Here is a 16,274-nt window from a genome sequence, read left to right as displayed (position 1 = left end):
AGCTGGCCGTTGGGGCAGTCAGAACACACAGCACTTATCGATTAGGTTCACCATCTTCTATGGGTGTGGTTCGTGGCGCCCCAAGACAATTACAACAGTAACGTCGAAGATGACCTTTTCAGATCACCATCACAGATAAAAAAATAATGAAAAAGTTTGAAATAATGAAAGAATTACCAAAATGTGACACAGAGACACAGAGTGAGCACACGCTGTTGGAGAAATGGCACCGACAGACCTGCTCCATGTGGGGTTGCCCCAGGCCTTCATTTTGTCAACAACGCGATAGCCACGAAGCACAATAAAGCAAAGCGCGATAAAACGAGGTACACCGTAATCCAAAGCAAAAACGACAAGGCATTTTTAAGAAAATAGAACAAAATCCTTTTGGCAGGTATGTGAAAGAAGAAGACTGAGAAATGTGGCTGGGGGCGAGGCAGGCACGCTCCCGAGCAGAGCTGCGCCTGGAAGCCCGGTCTCCACTCCAGGCCCCGGCCCACCGGCCTCAGCTCTGTGCTGTAGAGAGCACGTGCTCTGGCGTCAGACTCCGGGGGAGAAATCCTGAGCCACTGCTTTGTTTGTTTGCTTTAATACTGAGTGAGGTGGTGCATTTGTCTGCCTTTTGATAAGCCAAGCCCCACGCAAACCTTCCTCTGGAGTTAGCTGTGGGGGAGACGAAGACCCCCTAGCCCCCAAACAGGCTGCGCAAGGAGCAGGGTTGGTAGCTACTGGTGCAGCGCTGTTCTGGAAACTCTCGCTGGGCGCCTCTCTGGCAGAGGTCGTATTGGGTGGGGTGGGGGTGCCCAGCTGGGGTTGCTGGGGCCCTGTCTGCCAGCCAGCACGTGCTCCCTGCAGGGGCCCTGTGGAGGGAGGCTGGACCCCCGGCTGTCGGAGGCGTCCCCGAGGGCCAGGGGCTCCAGGGTGCAAACGAGCGCCTCACTCCCTACACCTTATTTCCCATCCCAGGCCCAGCCGGGTCTAGTTCCAGCAGGAAGGGCAAGCGCCCAGCGGTCAGGGTTGCACGTGCCCCTGGCTGGCTGGAAGTGCTTTTAAACGCCAGCTGGGCCCTGCGCTGCTCCCAGCGTGGTGCTCTGCAGACCTCATGGCCCCTCTGGGCCCTGCTTGGCTCTGGGGCTCACAGACAGACGCCAGCGGCCCCATGAGCCAGAGGGCAGCAGGCAGGGCCCGCTTAGGCAGAAAGCCGGTGACAGCACAGGCCTGGCAAGCCCGGCCCCAGCGCCTCTGCTTTGCAGAGAGCTTGGGCGTCTCTGGATGCAAGTCCCAGGAGGTTGTCCGCCTCCAGGGGTGACCAGGACATGAGAAGGGTCACAGACGCCAAAGCGCCATGTGAAGAGAGAGGGAAGAGCCGCCTTTCTATCGGATCCAGGCTCAGGGCATTGGAGCTGTCACTATACTTAAAACCAGAGAACTTCTGATGAAAACAGGGGCAGCACCCACAATGACCGCATTCCGCCGAGGGCTTCACACCAGCCAGCGGCCCGGCATGGGTGCCAGCGCCTGCCGGCTCCGTTCCAGGGGTGCCCGGGCCTGACGCTGACCTGCAGCCCCCTTGAGGGGCTCCTGAGGATGGCGGGCCAGTTTGCTGGGTGCCTGGAAGCAGCGTGGAAACCAGCCCGCAACCACAGCCTGCGCCTCCGCGGGCCACCCAGGGACCACAGCAAGCCGGGCAGGCCCTGAGCTCCTGGACCTGCCCTGACCCTTGCCACCGCTCTGCCCCAAGATCTCAGCTGCCAGCCACAGATGCTGATGGGATTGCACCTGCAACAACCCCTAAGGGCTGTGGCGCCGTCTCGCGGTTCCCTGAGCGGAGCTGACGAAGGAAGTTAAGCTGGGGGAAGCGGATGTGGCTCAGCGGTTGAGCGCCTGCTTCCTATGGATGACGTCCTAGGTTCAATCCCCAGTACCTTCTTTAAAAAAAAAGTTAAGCTGGGACCACAGTGGTGGCAGTGGCGGGGGGCTCGGTCAAAGAGCCTGGGAGTGTGTGGGGGCTTCCTGTAGGCAGCTCCCCAGGGCCTGGGGCAGGAGGCTGCCTGCCGCTCCCTCCCCACCAGGCCTGCCCCAGCTCATTTGTGCTCAGCGAGGGTGGGGTGCGCCAAGGAAAGAACAGTGTCCTGGGTTGAACTGTGTACCCCCCAAACTCAGTGAGACCTTATTTGGAAACAGGGTCTTTGCAGATGTGATTGGTTAAGATGAGGTCATCCTGGTTAGGGGGGGCCCTACACCAATGACTGGTGTCCTCGTAAGAAGGCCATGGGAAGACACAAGGAAGGTCAAGGGAAGGTGGGGGCAGAGCCGGGAGGGGGGCAGCGCCAAGCCAAGGCTCGCCCAGGACGGCTGTCTCTACCACCAGGAACCAGAAGAGGCACGGGGGTTCCCCCCAGAGCCTCCAGAAGGAACCAATCCTTCCAACACCTTGATTTCATCCTTCCAGCTTCTAGAACTCCAAAAGAATACATTTCTGTTGTTTTAAGCCTCCCAGCTTGTGGTACTTTGTTACAGCAGCCCCAGCAAACTAACAAGGAGGGAAAGATGGAAGGAAGGAAATATTTTCTGAGAGCCTATTATATGCCAGACACCATGGTAGATATTTTAACATACATGATCTTAGATAACCCTTAAAATAACTCAAGGGTAAATATTATTCTCATTTGAACACTGAAGAAACTATGACTGCTAAAGTAACTTGTCCTGGGTCATTAAACTAGAAGGAAGCACAGCCAGCATCCTCCTTTGTCCCGGACCTTTCCTTGGTTGGCACATCCACAGGTGAAGTCATATGGATGTTGTAACTGGGACCATCCACCATGGTTCCCCAATTACGAGTGCCGATGGCGTTTTGATGTCAGTGAAGATGGGGGAGCTACCCACGACAGAGCAAATGGGGAGAAGCAAAGCACCCCAAGTCCACTGCTAGATAAACAAGCCTCTGGTTCCAGTTGGACCTTCTAGGGCTTGCGGCCCAGTCAACACCAAGGCCAAGTGTGATGGCGGTGGTGTAGATGGTGATGATGGAGTGACGCTCGTGGTTTTTCTTTGTGAGAAGCTTAAGGTTGACTCAAATCGAAAGGGCCACACATGAGCCCTCTTCCTACTTACCCAGAACCTTGCAGGCCTCCTGGATGAGCGCGGTGGTGATGAGGTCATCATACACGGTGTAGGTCATGAAGGCATCTTGTACTTCTGTGGAAGCTCTGAAAGATGAACCAAGGTGCAGTGAACACTCTTCCCCAGGAATCTGGTCCTAGGAATATACCCACCGACCCAGCAAGCTGTAACACATCAAAACCACTCCTGATCCTAAGGAACGTAAGACACTGCGGTGTTTGGGGGCGTCTCCTGCTAGAAGCTTTCCCCAGGCCCCAGATGGGGCCAAGAGCCCCCTTTGCCAAGGTTCCCCAGTGGACTATACATTTCCCCAACGCGTGTTAAGATGATTGGTCTCACCCCCTAACCTGGGCTCTCTGAGGGTGGGCTCTGTGATTTAGACTTATCTTTGACCCCCAGAGAGGGGTACTGTGCTTGGCACAAGGTAAGAACATAATACACGGTGGCAAACTTGGAACTGTATGTCCGCAAAGCCTCATTCTCCAAAGTAGGTTGAGCAGCTGCTCGACCGTCTCACTGCTTGGCAGTGTAGTCGCCTGTGTTGCAGGAATTACTGTTGTATTCTGATCGTGCAGCAGTCAACCAAATCTGATGAAAAGAGGCTGGGGCGGGACCCAGCAGGCGCTCTCGGTTTGTCCGTGGGTAAGCTGTTGAGCTGCAGTTAGCATTAGCCAACACATCAACACATCGGTGCGGAGGGAAGGCAGGTCAGGGGATGCTTTCCTGATAAAGGGATGTTTACTTGAGACTGAAGGGTCATCAAAGAACATTCTGGGCAGAAGGAATAGTGCATTGAAAGATGCTGTGTCAGCCAAATGCACATTTGAAGAACAGGAAGAGTACAGAACATCTGCGTTTATCCCAGAACACATCAGAGAATCCTGAAATTGGGAGAGGTGGGAAATTTCCGAATCGTCCAGTTTCCTGCCCTATGTTATCTCTGACTGCTGCTCTTGCAGTTTCTCCTTGATTGCTTCCAGTGACAAGAAGATCACTCCTTTGCAAGGCCGCACACATTCCATTTACAGACAGCTTTCTTTGACAGTTCTTTCTTCTGTTGAGCAGAAACCTACTTCTGAACCCTAAAAATACCTTCAAATTGTCAAGCATCAGCATCCAGCCAGGTGGATTACAGCGCAGTTCTGAAAACCCAACTCACTATTGATAAGATCGGCCTGCCGTGCTGCTAAGCAAAATCTAAACACGATGGGCGAGTCCCAGGTCTAAACCTGACCCTTCATACCTGGTTCTGAAGCCCCCAGAAAGGATTATGCCATTTCCAGGAAGCTTGGGGAGGGAACACCCTGCAGCTCGCCCCAGCCCTCCGGTGGGGAGCCACCCAGCCCTCCTCGCCTGGGTGTGGCGGCGTTTGGACAGCTGGCATGCTGGTGCCTAACGGTTGCTCGCGGTTGCAGAAGTGTTGCACGGGGGGAAGGGCAAGCACGCTGACTTTCCTGGCTGCACGAGATTTTCAGCCTCGTTTATTGATTTCTGGGATCTTGTATGCAACATTTTCCACAGAGGCAGCAGTTGATATTTCCTAATGAGATGGCAAAGGCTCTGGATATGAAGAAGGGAAGGAAATTAAAAATGGCTGTGACAAAACATTTTGAAGAGATTGGGGGCTGGCAAAGCAACCCAAAGGGCCAGTGAAATAAGAGCCGAGTGTTTTCCGGCTCCCCAGCTGAGACGCACATGTCACTTAACGTGAAAAATGTCACCCGCATGGTGCGGCCGTTTGCACACCAACATGTAAGCCCGTGATGAATTGATATTTAATTGGCATGGTCAGGCATTAAATGTTTGCCCCTCTTTAGTTAGTTCCAACCAGTGATGCCCAAAATATCTGGGTGGGAAACCAGGCAGCCTGTATCAGAATAACTGGGGAAGCAAAATAAACATTCCAGTACACTCCTGGTATCTGGAAGGGTGCTTTAGCCACTGGTCTCAGGTGACTCTCTAGGTCTGGAAACCATTGCCCCGAAAACACTTTCTAGGATTCAATCTGGCATGGCAACCAATGACAAAATTCTAGAGCCTAGGAATTCTAGCTCAATGTCTCTAAACTGATGAAGTGGTTTCTAAAAGCCTAGAGGGCTTTGCCACCAGTTTCCAGCCAAGAGGATGGGACCAACTCAACCTTGGGAAAGACTTCCCGGGAAGCTCCGTACCTGCAGGCTGGTTACCTGCCTAACACACCCGCTTGAAAAGGGGCGACTCAAGTTGTACCGGGAAGGACCAGAGCCCCGGCGTCTGCTCCTGCCGCTCTCGCCGGCTTCTCCAGCTCCCCAAGCTTCCGTGATGAAGTCCGGGCTTCCTGGCTGCCACACGGCCCTCCAAGGCCCGCACCTGCCACTGCTCTGTCCCCTTCAGCCATGGCCTAGAGCCCCGTTCGTCCAGCGACTTACAGCTCCAGGATGGAAGACGCAGCCCGTCCCCAGGCCTTGGCCACGAAGGCCCCAGCTCCCCTTGATCTCGCTGAGCCTCCGGCCCCCTCCCCACCGGCTGAAGACCCACTGTCGCCGGCCTGCTGAGCCACTTCCGGAGGCAGACGTGCCTCCTCCGAGCCCCCACGGCTCCCGGACTTGCAGCCTCCGTGCCGCCCGCATGCGTTATCGTGGATGTACCTGTCTCGCCGCTTCCCAGCTAGAAATCCCCGAAGGGCAGGGAAATATTGTTCGGTGTACGTCTTCAGCCCCTAGCACCGCGCCTGGCATATATCAGAGCCTGATCAGTATTTATAAGAGCAACTGGGGAAGGCGGGCTCCCTCGCCGGGCGAGACTGGCTGTCCGGTGTGAGTTGGGAGGCCTGGCCGCCACCGCAGCCTCCGCGCACGGCCGGGACAAGCCTCGGGGGCCGCGGCTTCTTCAGCTTTGCCACGAGACCCTCGGAGGACGCCCCGTTTCCCTGGTGCTTGTGATGTACCACCCTCCTTTCCCTTCCCCAGCCACCAACGGTGTTTCCCCGGGACTCTCGATGACTCTGAAATGTAAACTGGCGGTTCTCAAAGTGCGGCCTACAGAACCCCTGGGGGTCCCTCAGATGCCTTTAGGGGAACCACGGGGCCGCAACTACCTCCATAATAAAACTACGACCTTATTTGCCTCTTCCACTGGCTGACCCTGCGCCGCAGCAGTGGTGGGTGTGGGGGTTTGGAGCTGTCTGAGCCCCCGAAAAGCACGTGCCTGACTAAACCAGGCCTGTTCAGTGGGACCTTTTGACGAGGTCACTGCAGTTGAGCCGGGGCTCGGGCTGGGTCCTGCTCCTGTCACTGCAGTCCTTCACAAGCAGATTGAGATTCAGACAGAGGAAGCCGCAGGGCGTAAGAAGCTTAAACTCGGGGGAACCGGAAGAGAGCAGAGAGCAGGAGAGCCGCCAGGCGCACTGCCACGGACGGAGAGCCCGGGGCCGCAGGGGCCGCCAGCCCCAGGCTCCGGGAGGAAAGCACTGCCTTGACGGTGCCTCCATCAGACTTCACTCGGCCTCCAACCACGAGCTGGTAAGTTGTAGGGTATGAGCTCGAGCTGCCAAGGAAGCTAAGACAGTGGGTAAAACTAGTGTGGCCTTAGCACAAACCAAGGCGGCAGTGCCAAGATCGACTCGCAGCCAGTGCCACACCTGCAGAGAAACACAGGCCAGTTTCATTCAGACAGACTGATGGCGCAGGGAAAATGACCAAGCATATGAAATCTCAACCCGATTACCCATCTTTCCAATCGTCTAAGCGATGACGTGGGGAATATACACAAAGCATTTGTGCACAGCAGAGTCTGGATGGCCCCTCCAGGAAGCGCTCCGGTACCACTGACTTCCGAGCCGACTTGCCCACTTTTTTCATGGAATCACTGTACTTGAATGAACCACCTGATAGGCTTAAATGAACTGTAGTCCAATGGCTACTCAAACTCGCGCACTTAGCAACAAGTTTTTATTCAAATGAACAAAGCGAGCCTGTCGCTTCAAGGAGAAAAACTGACAGAATTTGTTGCCCATGATAAAATTTCAGCTTTCAACTGAAAATCAATTTTGAAAAACTTGCATCTGCCACTATGAGCTTATTAGCGTCACAATACTTAGAGGCTTTTCTGATGAGATGGCAGTGGCTTTGACAAAAGCGATTTTGGTAGAATGGAGCATGTCGACGTTTGTTAAGATCTGCATAACTTAGTGACCTAATATCTTCCAAATGTCTAATGCATGATGGTACAAAATGATGGTAAGACGTTTCTCTCAGAGTGGTAAACAGATGAAGGGATTTTAATGCAGCCGAGTACTTAAAGATGATTGGTGTGATTTCAACTCAACTTGTAAGTGACCTGTAAGAAACTCCCACTCTGTCAAGACCCTGTGCTGAGGCTTAGAAGAATATCCACAACTAACTGAAAAGAGTACTAAAGTACTTCCTTGTTCTACAATTATTGGAGGGCAGATTTTCTTCATACATTTCAATCAAAACAACATATCACAACAGAGAAGAAGAGAGAAGATAGAATCCACCTGCCATCATTAAAGTCAGACATTGAAAAATTGGAAAAATGTGAAATGATGCCACTCTTCTCACTAATTTTTAATTAGCTGATATAGTTATTCTTCATAAAAATGTTGTTTATGTTAACAGGTAATGGGTTTATTATTATTTTAGATGAATAAACATTTTAAAAATTTCTCCATTTTAATTTCTAGTACAATAAATTGGGGCCTCAATTTTTAAGAGGGTGAAGCTTCCGAAGACTGCAAGGTTTGGGCACGGCCGGCTTAAAGGAAGATGGAGCCCACTTGCTTTGGAAGCTTCTGACGCTGAGGCTTCCGGGCTGTGGGGGAGAGCAGTCCTCCTGCCCCCTCCAGCCTGGGACCCTCCCCAGCCCGGAGCGGGCCGCCACCCCGGCCCCTGAGCACGGTCCTGGGTGCTTGCGGGGGCACTGTGGGTCTCCACTGCCACTTCCTTATCCCCCTGGGCCCCCGGGACCCCCTTTCCTAGAGGACTCAGCACGCGCCAGTTCTTCATGTGAGGCCTGAAGAGGCTCACGGGGAGGGTCTGCATGTTTCTTGACGGGAGTCTCACCCCAGAGGATCCACCCAGAGGATCCGCCCTAAAACCTCACCCCAGAGGATCCACCCAGAGGATCCACCCTAAAACCTCACCCTAGAGGATCCACCCAGAGGATCCGCCCTAAAACCTCACCCTAGAGGATCCACCCAGGGGACCCACCCTAAAACCTCACCCCAGAGGATCCACCCAGAGGATCCACCCTAAAACCTCACCCCAGAGGATCCACCCTAAAACCTCACCCCAGAGGATCCACTCAGAGGATCCACCCTAAAACCTCACCCCAGAGGATCCACCCAGAGGATCCACCCTAAAACCTCACCCCAGAGGATCCACCCTAAAACCTCACTCTAGAGGATCCACCCAGAGGATCCACCCTAAAACCTCACCCCAGAGGATCCACCCTAGAACCGAGGTGGGCTGGTGGGGGTGCGTGGAGAGCAGGACCAAGGGCTGGAGGACTCTGAGACTTCCCCACCAGGAAAGAAGCACGCCTCCGCTAGGAACTGCCGAGAAAGCGATAAAGGTGCAGAAAGACAAGTTTCAAAGCTATCAGTAAAAAGAAACTACAATGCAAACAATTTTCACCTGACCATGTTAGAATATTCATTCTACTCTTTTTATAGAAAATGATATTATAAAATTATTGACATACCAAGAGGCAGAGCAAATAAAATACAGCCAGAAGAAGAGGGGGAAATAGTATACAGATGGCTCGGGGAGTGAATTCGTGATAATAATAATAATAAATACATGACATTTTACATTTTCGATGTTTATCCGTCAGCTTTTTTAACGTTGCTCATTCTAAATACTCACTTCTGTAGTTAAACTTTTATTTTTAATTTTGTATTCATTTTAAAAGAAGGCTCTCCAAATTATATATGCTTCGGAATTCATAAATATCTGTTTCAATACCTGCTAAGTTTATTTTCCATTTTGTCCCACTAGCAAAATTATCTCTCGAGCTTTATTTTCCATGATTTTTATTAGAAAAACTATTTCTACATTATATATAGAATATTATATTACTAAACATTTTTAAACATTTTTAAAAACTTCTTAAACCCCTAGGTATCTGATAGGATTTGCAGAGGGGCAAGTCTCCCCAAAAGGTAAGTTGAGACATCCTGACCAAAGTGATTCTGAAGGGCCCTTCTAGTTCTGACGACCTATGGTTTTAGGCAGCCAGATAAATGAACAACTTTATTCATGCTTAGAAATGGGGTAGGAAAGGGGAGACAGGCAGCCTGTTAAAGCAGAAAAACTCAGCTTTCTGTTATTTAAAAGTAGACTTTATTTATGGGGAAGTAGAGAGCACGGAGGGAGCGGAGCTCGCATTCTCTGGGGGAGGATTATGAGGCAAGCTGAGAACGGATCAGAGAAGGACAAATCCAGCCATCCTGGGCTTGTCTTCTCTCTTTTTTTCCTGGCTCAAATAGTTTTTCAAGGGAGGCTTTTCAAGACTTTGAAAGGTTAGGAGGATTTCCTGCCTAGCCACCGAAGCAGGCGTCCTTGAGCTTTGGAGGTCATCAGACACTCGGGGGTTTGGAATTGTGTCCCCCGAAAGGCCTGCTCAAGCCCTAACCCCTGATCCTGCAAATGGGGCCTGGCTGGGAAACAGGGTCTTTGAAGCGGTGATCAGTTCAGATGAGGCCCGTTGTCCTCAAAGGGGGAGGCGGTGTGCGGCCCCCGAGGCCGGGCGGGCGTCTTGCTGCCCCGTCGAGGCCGCCCGGGGCCACCGGACGCGGGGAGAGAGGCGTGGAGCAGGTGGTTCCCTGCGTGGCCGAGGAGGCGCGACCCTGCGCCCACCTCGATGTCACACTCCCAGCACCAGGGCAGGGGAGAAATACACGCCTGTTGTTCGTAGCCTGGCAACCCCGGGACACCAAGACAAGATAACGGACTTTCGCCCCAGAAAATACTAGACTTGTGCACGCAAAATTTTCACAGTTGATTTCCGAGGCTCCTCAGACTCGCTGAACCCCTCCGTGACCCTCTAGGGCAGAGCCCCTGCACAGAGAGAAGCCCCGTGGCTTGCTCCGCAGGCCCTCTCCAGGGGGCTGGGCCACTCGATTCCTCCCCCAGGCGCACACACAGATCCTCTAGCCGGTCAAACTGCCCACACCCTATCGGGCAGCGGAGAAGCTATGCCCGGCCCGGGGGCTCGACCCATGGCCTCTCCTTAGGCACCCTGCTCTCCTCTCATGGGGGCAAGTCTGCACCCCTGCCCCGGGCTGGCCCCTAAAGCCTGCGTCTCAACCATCTGGAAGGGAGACCCTGAGAAACGGGACCACTCAGATGACGGTGGCCTCCAGACTCAAAAGGTCACGTGGAAAAGTCCGGAAGAAACAGGAATTGAGAGACTAGCAGAGAGAACCGGGAAGGTAGAGCAGAGAAGGAGAGAGGCCTGCCGGCCTGCCGTGTCCCGGCAGGTCCCTCGGGGGAGGCCTCTGGGTCCCTATAAGAAGTCCTTTGACCTTGGGCTCGCACCACAGGTTGTGGGTCCCTGCAAGCCAAATCCTGGCCTGAGTTCCTCAGCCAGGAGTTTTCTGAGGCCCTGCTCCAGGCAGTCGCTGCACTTCTGTCAGTGAACACAAGCCTCCCAAGAGGCAGGGGTGAGCACCAGTTAATTTCCAAGTGAGGACCCAGAGGCTCAGGCACCTCGGTTATCCATTGCAATTGGAATAAAGTTTCCACAACTTTCCACCTTCTGCACGCGGCATATCCCGGGCCTGAACTACTCCTCTACGTTCATCGCCTACCAGACTTCCCACCCTGCACCGTGAGTTCTCTTCAGTTTGCCAAGTCCAAAGAGCACTCGCTGCTCTCTGCCTGAAACACACACGCTTGCGCCGGCTCAAGGCTGGCTGGTGCCTTCCTCTGAGCTCAGTGTGCAGAGAGGTCTTCTCTGGGGACCTCAGAGAAACTGGCACCTTCTTCCCGGGGGTGCTCACCTACCCTCGATTTTTACTGCACCTACCACAGTCAGAAAGCGTCGCTGTCTGCTTGTTTTTCGGCTGCCCTCCTCACTGGAATGCACATTTCCAGAACACAGGCCCTTTGTCTCTTCCCCTCACCACCAGTCCCAGCGCCTAGAACTCTACACGGCCCCGACCTGCAGCTAAATAAGTATCTGTTGAACAAATAAACCTGCCGAGTCAAACAGCTAACAAGTGAGGCAGGGAAAACGTGCGGTGACTCCAAGGTTTCACCCTGCCCAGTTTATTAGTTACTTCTCACCGGTAAATTTGATAAAGCTTAGCAGGAGGTTGGAAAAGAGCAGTTCATAATCGGGAATCTATAAATCCAGGTTATATGCGAGGAAAATTTAAAATGCAGGCAAGAAAAGGAGGAACATCTGTTTCTGGTTATTTCATATAAAATAAAAATTTAAGTCCTAGACTATGAAGATATTTCATTTTACATAATCATTTCTTCCTAAAATTTATGCTGGAATTGATGGACTTTTTTTCCAGCTAAAATTCAGTTTTAGAAGCACCAGGGAACTTATTATTTAAATGTAGCCTGAAGCAAATGCTTTTGCACAGCAAATAATGCTGCCTTAATTGGTGTTTTATAAGTTGAGTTTTGTGTACTACGTTTTTTTTTTTTAACAAGTTCTAATATGATGCAATTTTCATAGCATGTTGGGTTTGCTGGAGGAGCTTTTGCTATGAGTTTGAAGAGGTGTCACCTGCTCTATATGCAAACATATCCTTTGAGGCTCCATTAAGCAGAGAACTGGCACTTTAAGATGAAAGAAGTGAAAGCCTAGCGGCGCAGACTCAGACCTGCTGGGCTCCCTGTTTCTGGCTGTGTCTCTGAACCCCGGGTACTCTTTTCTGCCCTTCATTCAAATGTCCTTCACCATCTTGGAGGTCAGGTGGACTCCAGGGCTTCCTGTTTGTTTGGGAAAGCTGAAAGAGCCGTCCGACAGTGGTAGGAAGAGAAGACATTCCTTCCCTACCATTTACCAAGAAGCCGCCAGCATCCAAGAGGGAACAAGCTTCTTCCATCTACCTGCACCAGGAAAGCTGCTTTAAAGACGTGCTGACTCTCTCAACCAGAGCTCAGGGAGCTGGGCGTGCTGCCTCTGCTTTGTAATGTAGGGGAAGCAAGTCACTTGACACCTGTCGCTGCTTTATTCCACCCGTCTGAGTGTTCCCGTTATTTCAAGCCACTTCTGGTTATTTCTAGAGCGCTGGCCTCTTTCCCAGGGGAGCTGAGGCTAAAGTTCCTACCCGGGGGTTCCGATGGAATGAGGCTGCTGAGGAAGACTCACCCCCTGCCTCGCCTGTGTTCACGAGGGTTCCTCACAGCGGCTGGACGAGGGCCTGGGTGTCGGGGAGCCAGGCTGGAGAGAGGGGGCAGGCCAACACAGCCATCACATTACGCTAACTCAGAGCTGAAGGAGCGCGGCTGAAGCCAGGTCTCCTCTGGGAGCGGGGCAAGCCTTGGAGACAGGTGCCTCTTCCAGGTGGAAGGCATACCGATCTGACCGTGGCAAAGTCATCCCTGTTCACGTAAAACCAAAACTAAGTCCTAATAGTCGCACCTGTACACTGGGGAGATGGGGGGTGACAAGTGCAGGTGGGGGGGAAATGAACACTTACTGAGATCCACCATGCACTTTTGGGTTGATTGTTCCATTCATCTTCTCCTCAATCCTAGAAGACAGGTGCAGCATTCCCCTTTTATCAATGAGGAAACAGCCTCAGAGAGGTGAAGCAACTTGCCCCAGAATGCACAGCACTGGGCAAGAGCCAAGACTCAAATCCGGGCCAGTGTGATGCATGCCCTCTGCCCACCTGAGAAGCCACTACTTGTCCAATAAGCAAGTGGGAAGCAGCAGCGCCGATGACCATGTGGAACGTGTTGCGCGGTCACCGTGAGCCAGGCGTGTTTCTAAGATCGTCATTTGTCTCATCTAAGGCTGGCGTTAGCCACTTTCACTATCACCATTTTATGATGAAAAGTCTGAGTCAGAGAACAGTTACATGCCACCAGAGGTGCATCCAGACTTCGGCCCGGTGGCACATCTGACTGTGCATACTCCCCCAGCCCTTCCAGTTCTTGCCCAACCAGTCGCAGCATCATTCCCAAACAGCCAAGAGGCAAGCCTCGGGAACCGGCGCGAACTGGCGACCAACGGGAAAATCCTCTAACACTGCGTTCTTCAGAAGTCCTGCGCCCCCCACGTGCCCTCCCAGCTGCACAGAGGCTTGTGTTCTAAAAGACCTTCGCGTTTCACAGCACGCGCAGCCCGTGGAGCTGGGAATGCCGCCTGTCCCTGGGGAATACCGAGGACGAGGACCCCACGTAAGCCCCCCACATAAATGCTCACTCCCCGCCAAGCGGGGCTTGTCCGAGTCTCTCTTTGCTCTGACACGTTCATTCTCAGCTGGGCCGGGAGCGGTCGTTTCACACACCTCGTCACACCAGGCCTGCCCGCAAGCCCTGTGGCCGCACAGCCCACGCGGGAACCAGCCACAGCTTCCTTGGGCCTGGCGCAGGCCGGCAGTCCAGGGGAAAGGGGTGCAAGAGCACAAACACCCGATTTCCCAGGGTGACTGCCGTGCACCCTGCAGGCCCAGCCGCAGCCCCCCGAGCTGCGCGTGCCCCTCCCCACTTCCTCCTCCACCTGAAGAGGCAGAGCAAACAACCCCAGGCTCCTGCCTGACGCGGGCCTTCGACCCCCAAATCCCTATATTTCAGGTTTATATGGCACGTTTCTGCAGATTATAAACCTACGCAGGCACACTTGCCTGTCGGGGTCTTTAATCTCCCAGTGTGTTCCACAGTACTGGGGATACTAGGAAATTCACTCTGTCCCTCCTCCTTTCTCCAGGCAAAGTAATAAAAACAGAAGGTTTGCAATGCAAACCTGGGTTGGAAGCTCAGCCCTTTTATTTAACTGTGTGCCCTCAGCAGAGACTCTCTTTGGGACTCACTTTCATCCTTGGTGAAATGAGAAAAACTTAGCTTGCAGGGTTCTAATTGGCTTTACATAGATAATTATATAAGGTGCCTGGTCCAAAGTAAGTGCTTCCCACAAGACTGTTCTTTTCCTTCCTCCGCATACTGAGTTTACGCTTCACAACAGTCATTAAAGAAACTGCAGTCTCAGAGTCTCAGCCAGGCCGCTGTGAGGGTGGAAAGGAGCACTTGAAAACACTCCCATTGCATCGTGGCCCTGTTGTCCACATGCAGCCTTGGGCAATCCACTTGACCTCTGAGGGCCTCGGTTTTCTTCAATATAAAATGACATTTGAATTACTTGCTCTCTCAAGGGTCCACCAGTTTACGGATTCTTGGATCATAATTCTTTAGTGTTCCTACTTGAAATGTTGGAAATGAGTGCTCTCTGCTGCTGCAAGACCAGAGCGAGCTCCCCTTTCCCACCCTAACGTGTGGGGCTGTAAGCAAGTTATCCCAGACAGGCCTTCCCCAGCGTAAAGGGGTTGGAGGCAGCATGTGCACGGGTGGTGGGCTTCTCAGGGGCGGGGCTGCGTGGCTCTGGGTGGGCTTCTCCGGGGCAGGGCCACGCGGCTCTGGGTGGGCTTCTCCGGGGTACGGCTCTGGTCCAGCCAAGCTCAGTCTTAGCTCTCACCAAGGTCAACCCTCATTATCCGTGGGTTCCGTATTTGTGAATTCACCTACTTGCTAAAATTTATCGGAAACCCCCAAATCAATGCTCGCAGCACTTTCACGGCCATTCGTGGCCATGCACGGGACAGCAAGATCTCTGAAGGATGGCCACGCACATTCCCAGCCGAGCCTGAGCAGGCGGCATTCTGCCTCCTTGTTTCCGTGCTCAGACCTACCACGTGTCCTGAAGCACTTGTGCAGCGTCTTTCACATTTCTGGGCTTTTTTAGGGTGATTTTGTCTTCAAAATGCCCCCCCAGGGTAGTGCCAAAGAGCTGCCTAGGGTCTCTAAGTGCGAGAAGGCTGCGGCGTGATTTACAGAGCAAGTGCATGCATGAGATCGATTTCATTCAGGCACGAATGTGAATGCTGTAGGCCATGAGGTCAATGTTAATGAATCAACAGTAAATACTAAATAATGTGTCTTTAAATGGAAACACACATAAAACAAGTTTGCATGTGGACTGGTTGATAAAAATGTGGCCAGAGGCTCGCAGGAATTTAACCCTGAATTTCCCCTAGAAGCAATGGTTTGGTATTTGCTAATGTCGTGTTCATGGTGACTTTAAAATACAACTTTTGCAAAGAATAAGAAATGACTGTATTTTAGTTGTAAAATGAGGATAGCAGGGGAAGAGAAAAGTTTGCACTAAGGGTTTGACTTAAGTTGTTTTTACATTATAAAAACAATAAAAGCGTTAGAGAGTATTTGGGAAATGATGCTAGAAAAAGTAACATCCAGTATTTCACTTTTAAATTGAACAACTATTATTAGTTTGGTCCTTCTCCTAGTCTTTTTATTTGTGTGATTTATTCAGCTTTGAGGTTTGATTTTTTTATACTAAGTAATATCATAAAGTTTTTCAGGTGGCCTCATGATTTTTTCAATCATTAATACATACAGTGATGCCTATTTCTTTAGACATTCCATTTATTGGTGGACAGTAAAGATTTAGTTTTTTATTTCATTATTTATAAATAAAGTTGCATTAGACATCTTTTTGCATATATCAACATAGATCTATTTCCTAGTATTGTGGCTCTTCCCTTAGAATAGCTTTTCAAAAATGGAATCACTGGTTCCAAGGATCTGATCATTTTCATAGCTTTGGGCACGTGCTGTCAAATAGCTTTCCAAAAGGACTGCTCTGGTTTGCAATGCCGTCAGCAACTACCCATTTTGCTGGATCTTAACCAGAATAGGTTATTATCATTTAAATTTTTTGGAGAGGAGCCAGCAAAGCAGTGCCTAATTGTTTCAATTTGCATGTAATTGATTAACTGAAGCCAATCATTTTTCCATATTTGTGTGTTCCTCTCTTCATTGGACCAAGTGATTTCTGAGAACCTTTCAGACCCATCCTCTAGCCTTCTAAGGCTGGAAGCCTCCGGGAAAGCAGTGGGCAGCACAAGGCCACGCAAGCAGGCGGAGACGGAGATGTGGGTGGCA

General features: G+C 51.7%; 1 protein-coding gene across 1 annotated transcript in view; it reads right to left on the bottom strand.

The window, feature by feature from the left end:
- LOC139436504 (guanylate cyclase soluble subunit beta-2-like) overlaps positions 1-11,280 on the bottom strand; it is a 41,483-nt gene extending 30,203 nt beyond the window's left edge. The window contains exons 1-2 of the mRNA XM_071208118.1: positions 11,158-11,280; positions 3,118-3,212 (exon numbers count right to left, since the gene is read on the bottom strand). Coding sequence (XP_071064219.1) covers positions 3,118-3,184 — 67 coding nt within the window. The 5' untranslated portion in view covers positions 3,185-3,212; positions 11,158-11,280. The remainder of the gene's footprint in view (positions 1-3,117; positions 3,213-11,157) is intronic.
- Positions 11,281-16,274: the final 4,994 nt, after the last annotated feature.

The sequence above is a fragment of the Dasypus novemcinctus genome, chromosome 15 (genome assembly GCF_030445035.2).
Source record: "Dasypus novemcinctus isolate mDasNov1 chromosome 15, mDasNov1.1.hap2, whole genome shotgun sequence".
Classification (NCBI taxonomy): Eukaryota; Metazoa; Chordata; class Mammalia; order Cingulata; family Dasypodidae; genus Dasypus; species Dasypus novemcinctus.
Note: the sequence above shows the minus strand (reverse complement) of the source record. Positions and strands in the feature narration are given on the sequence as shown.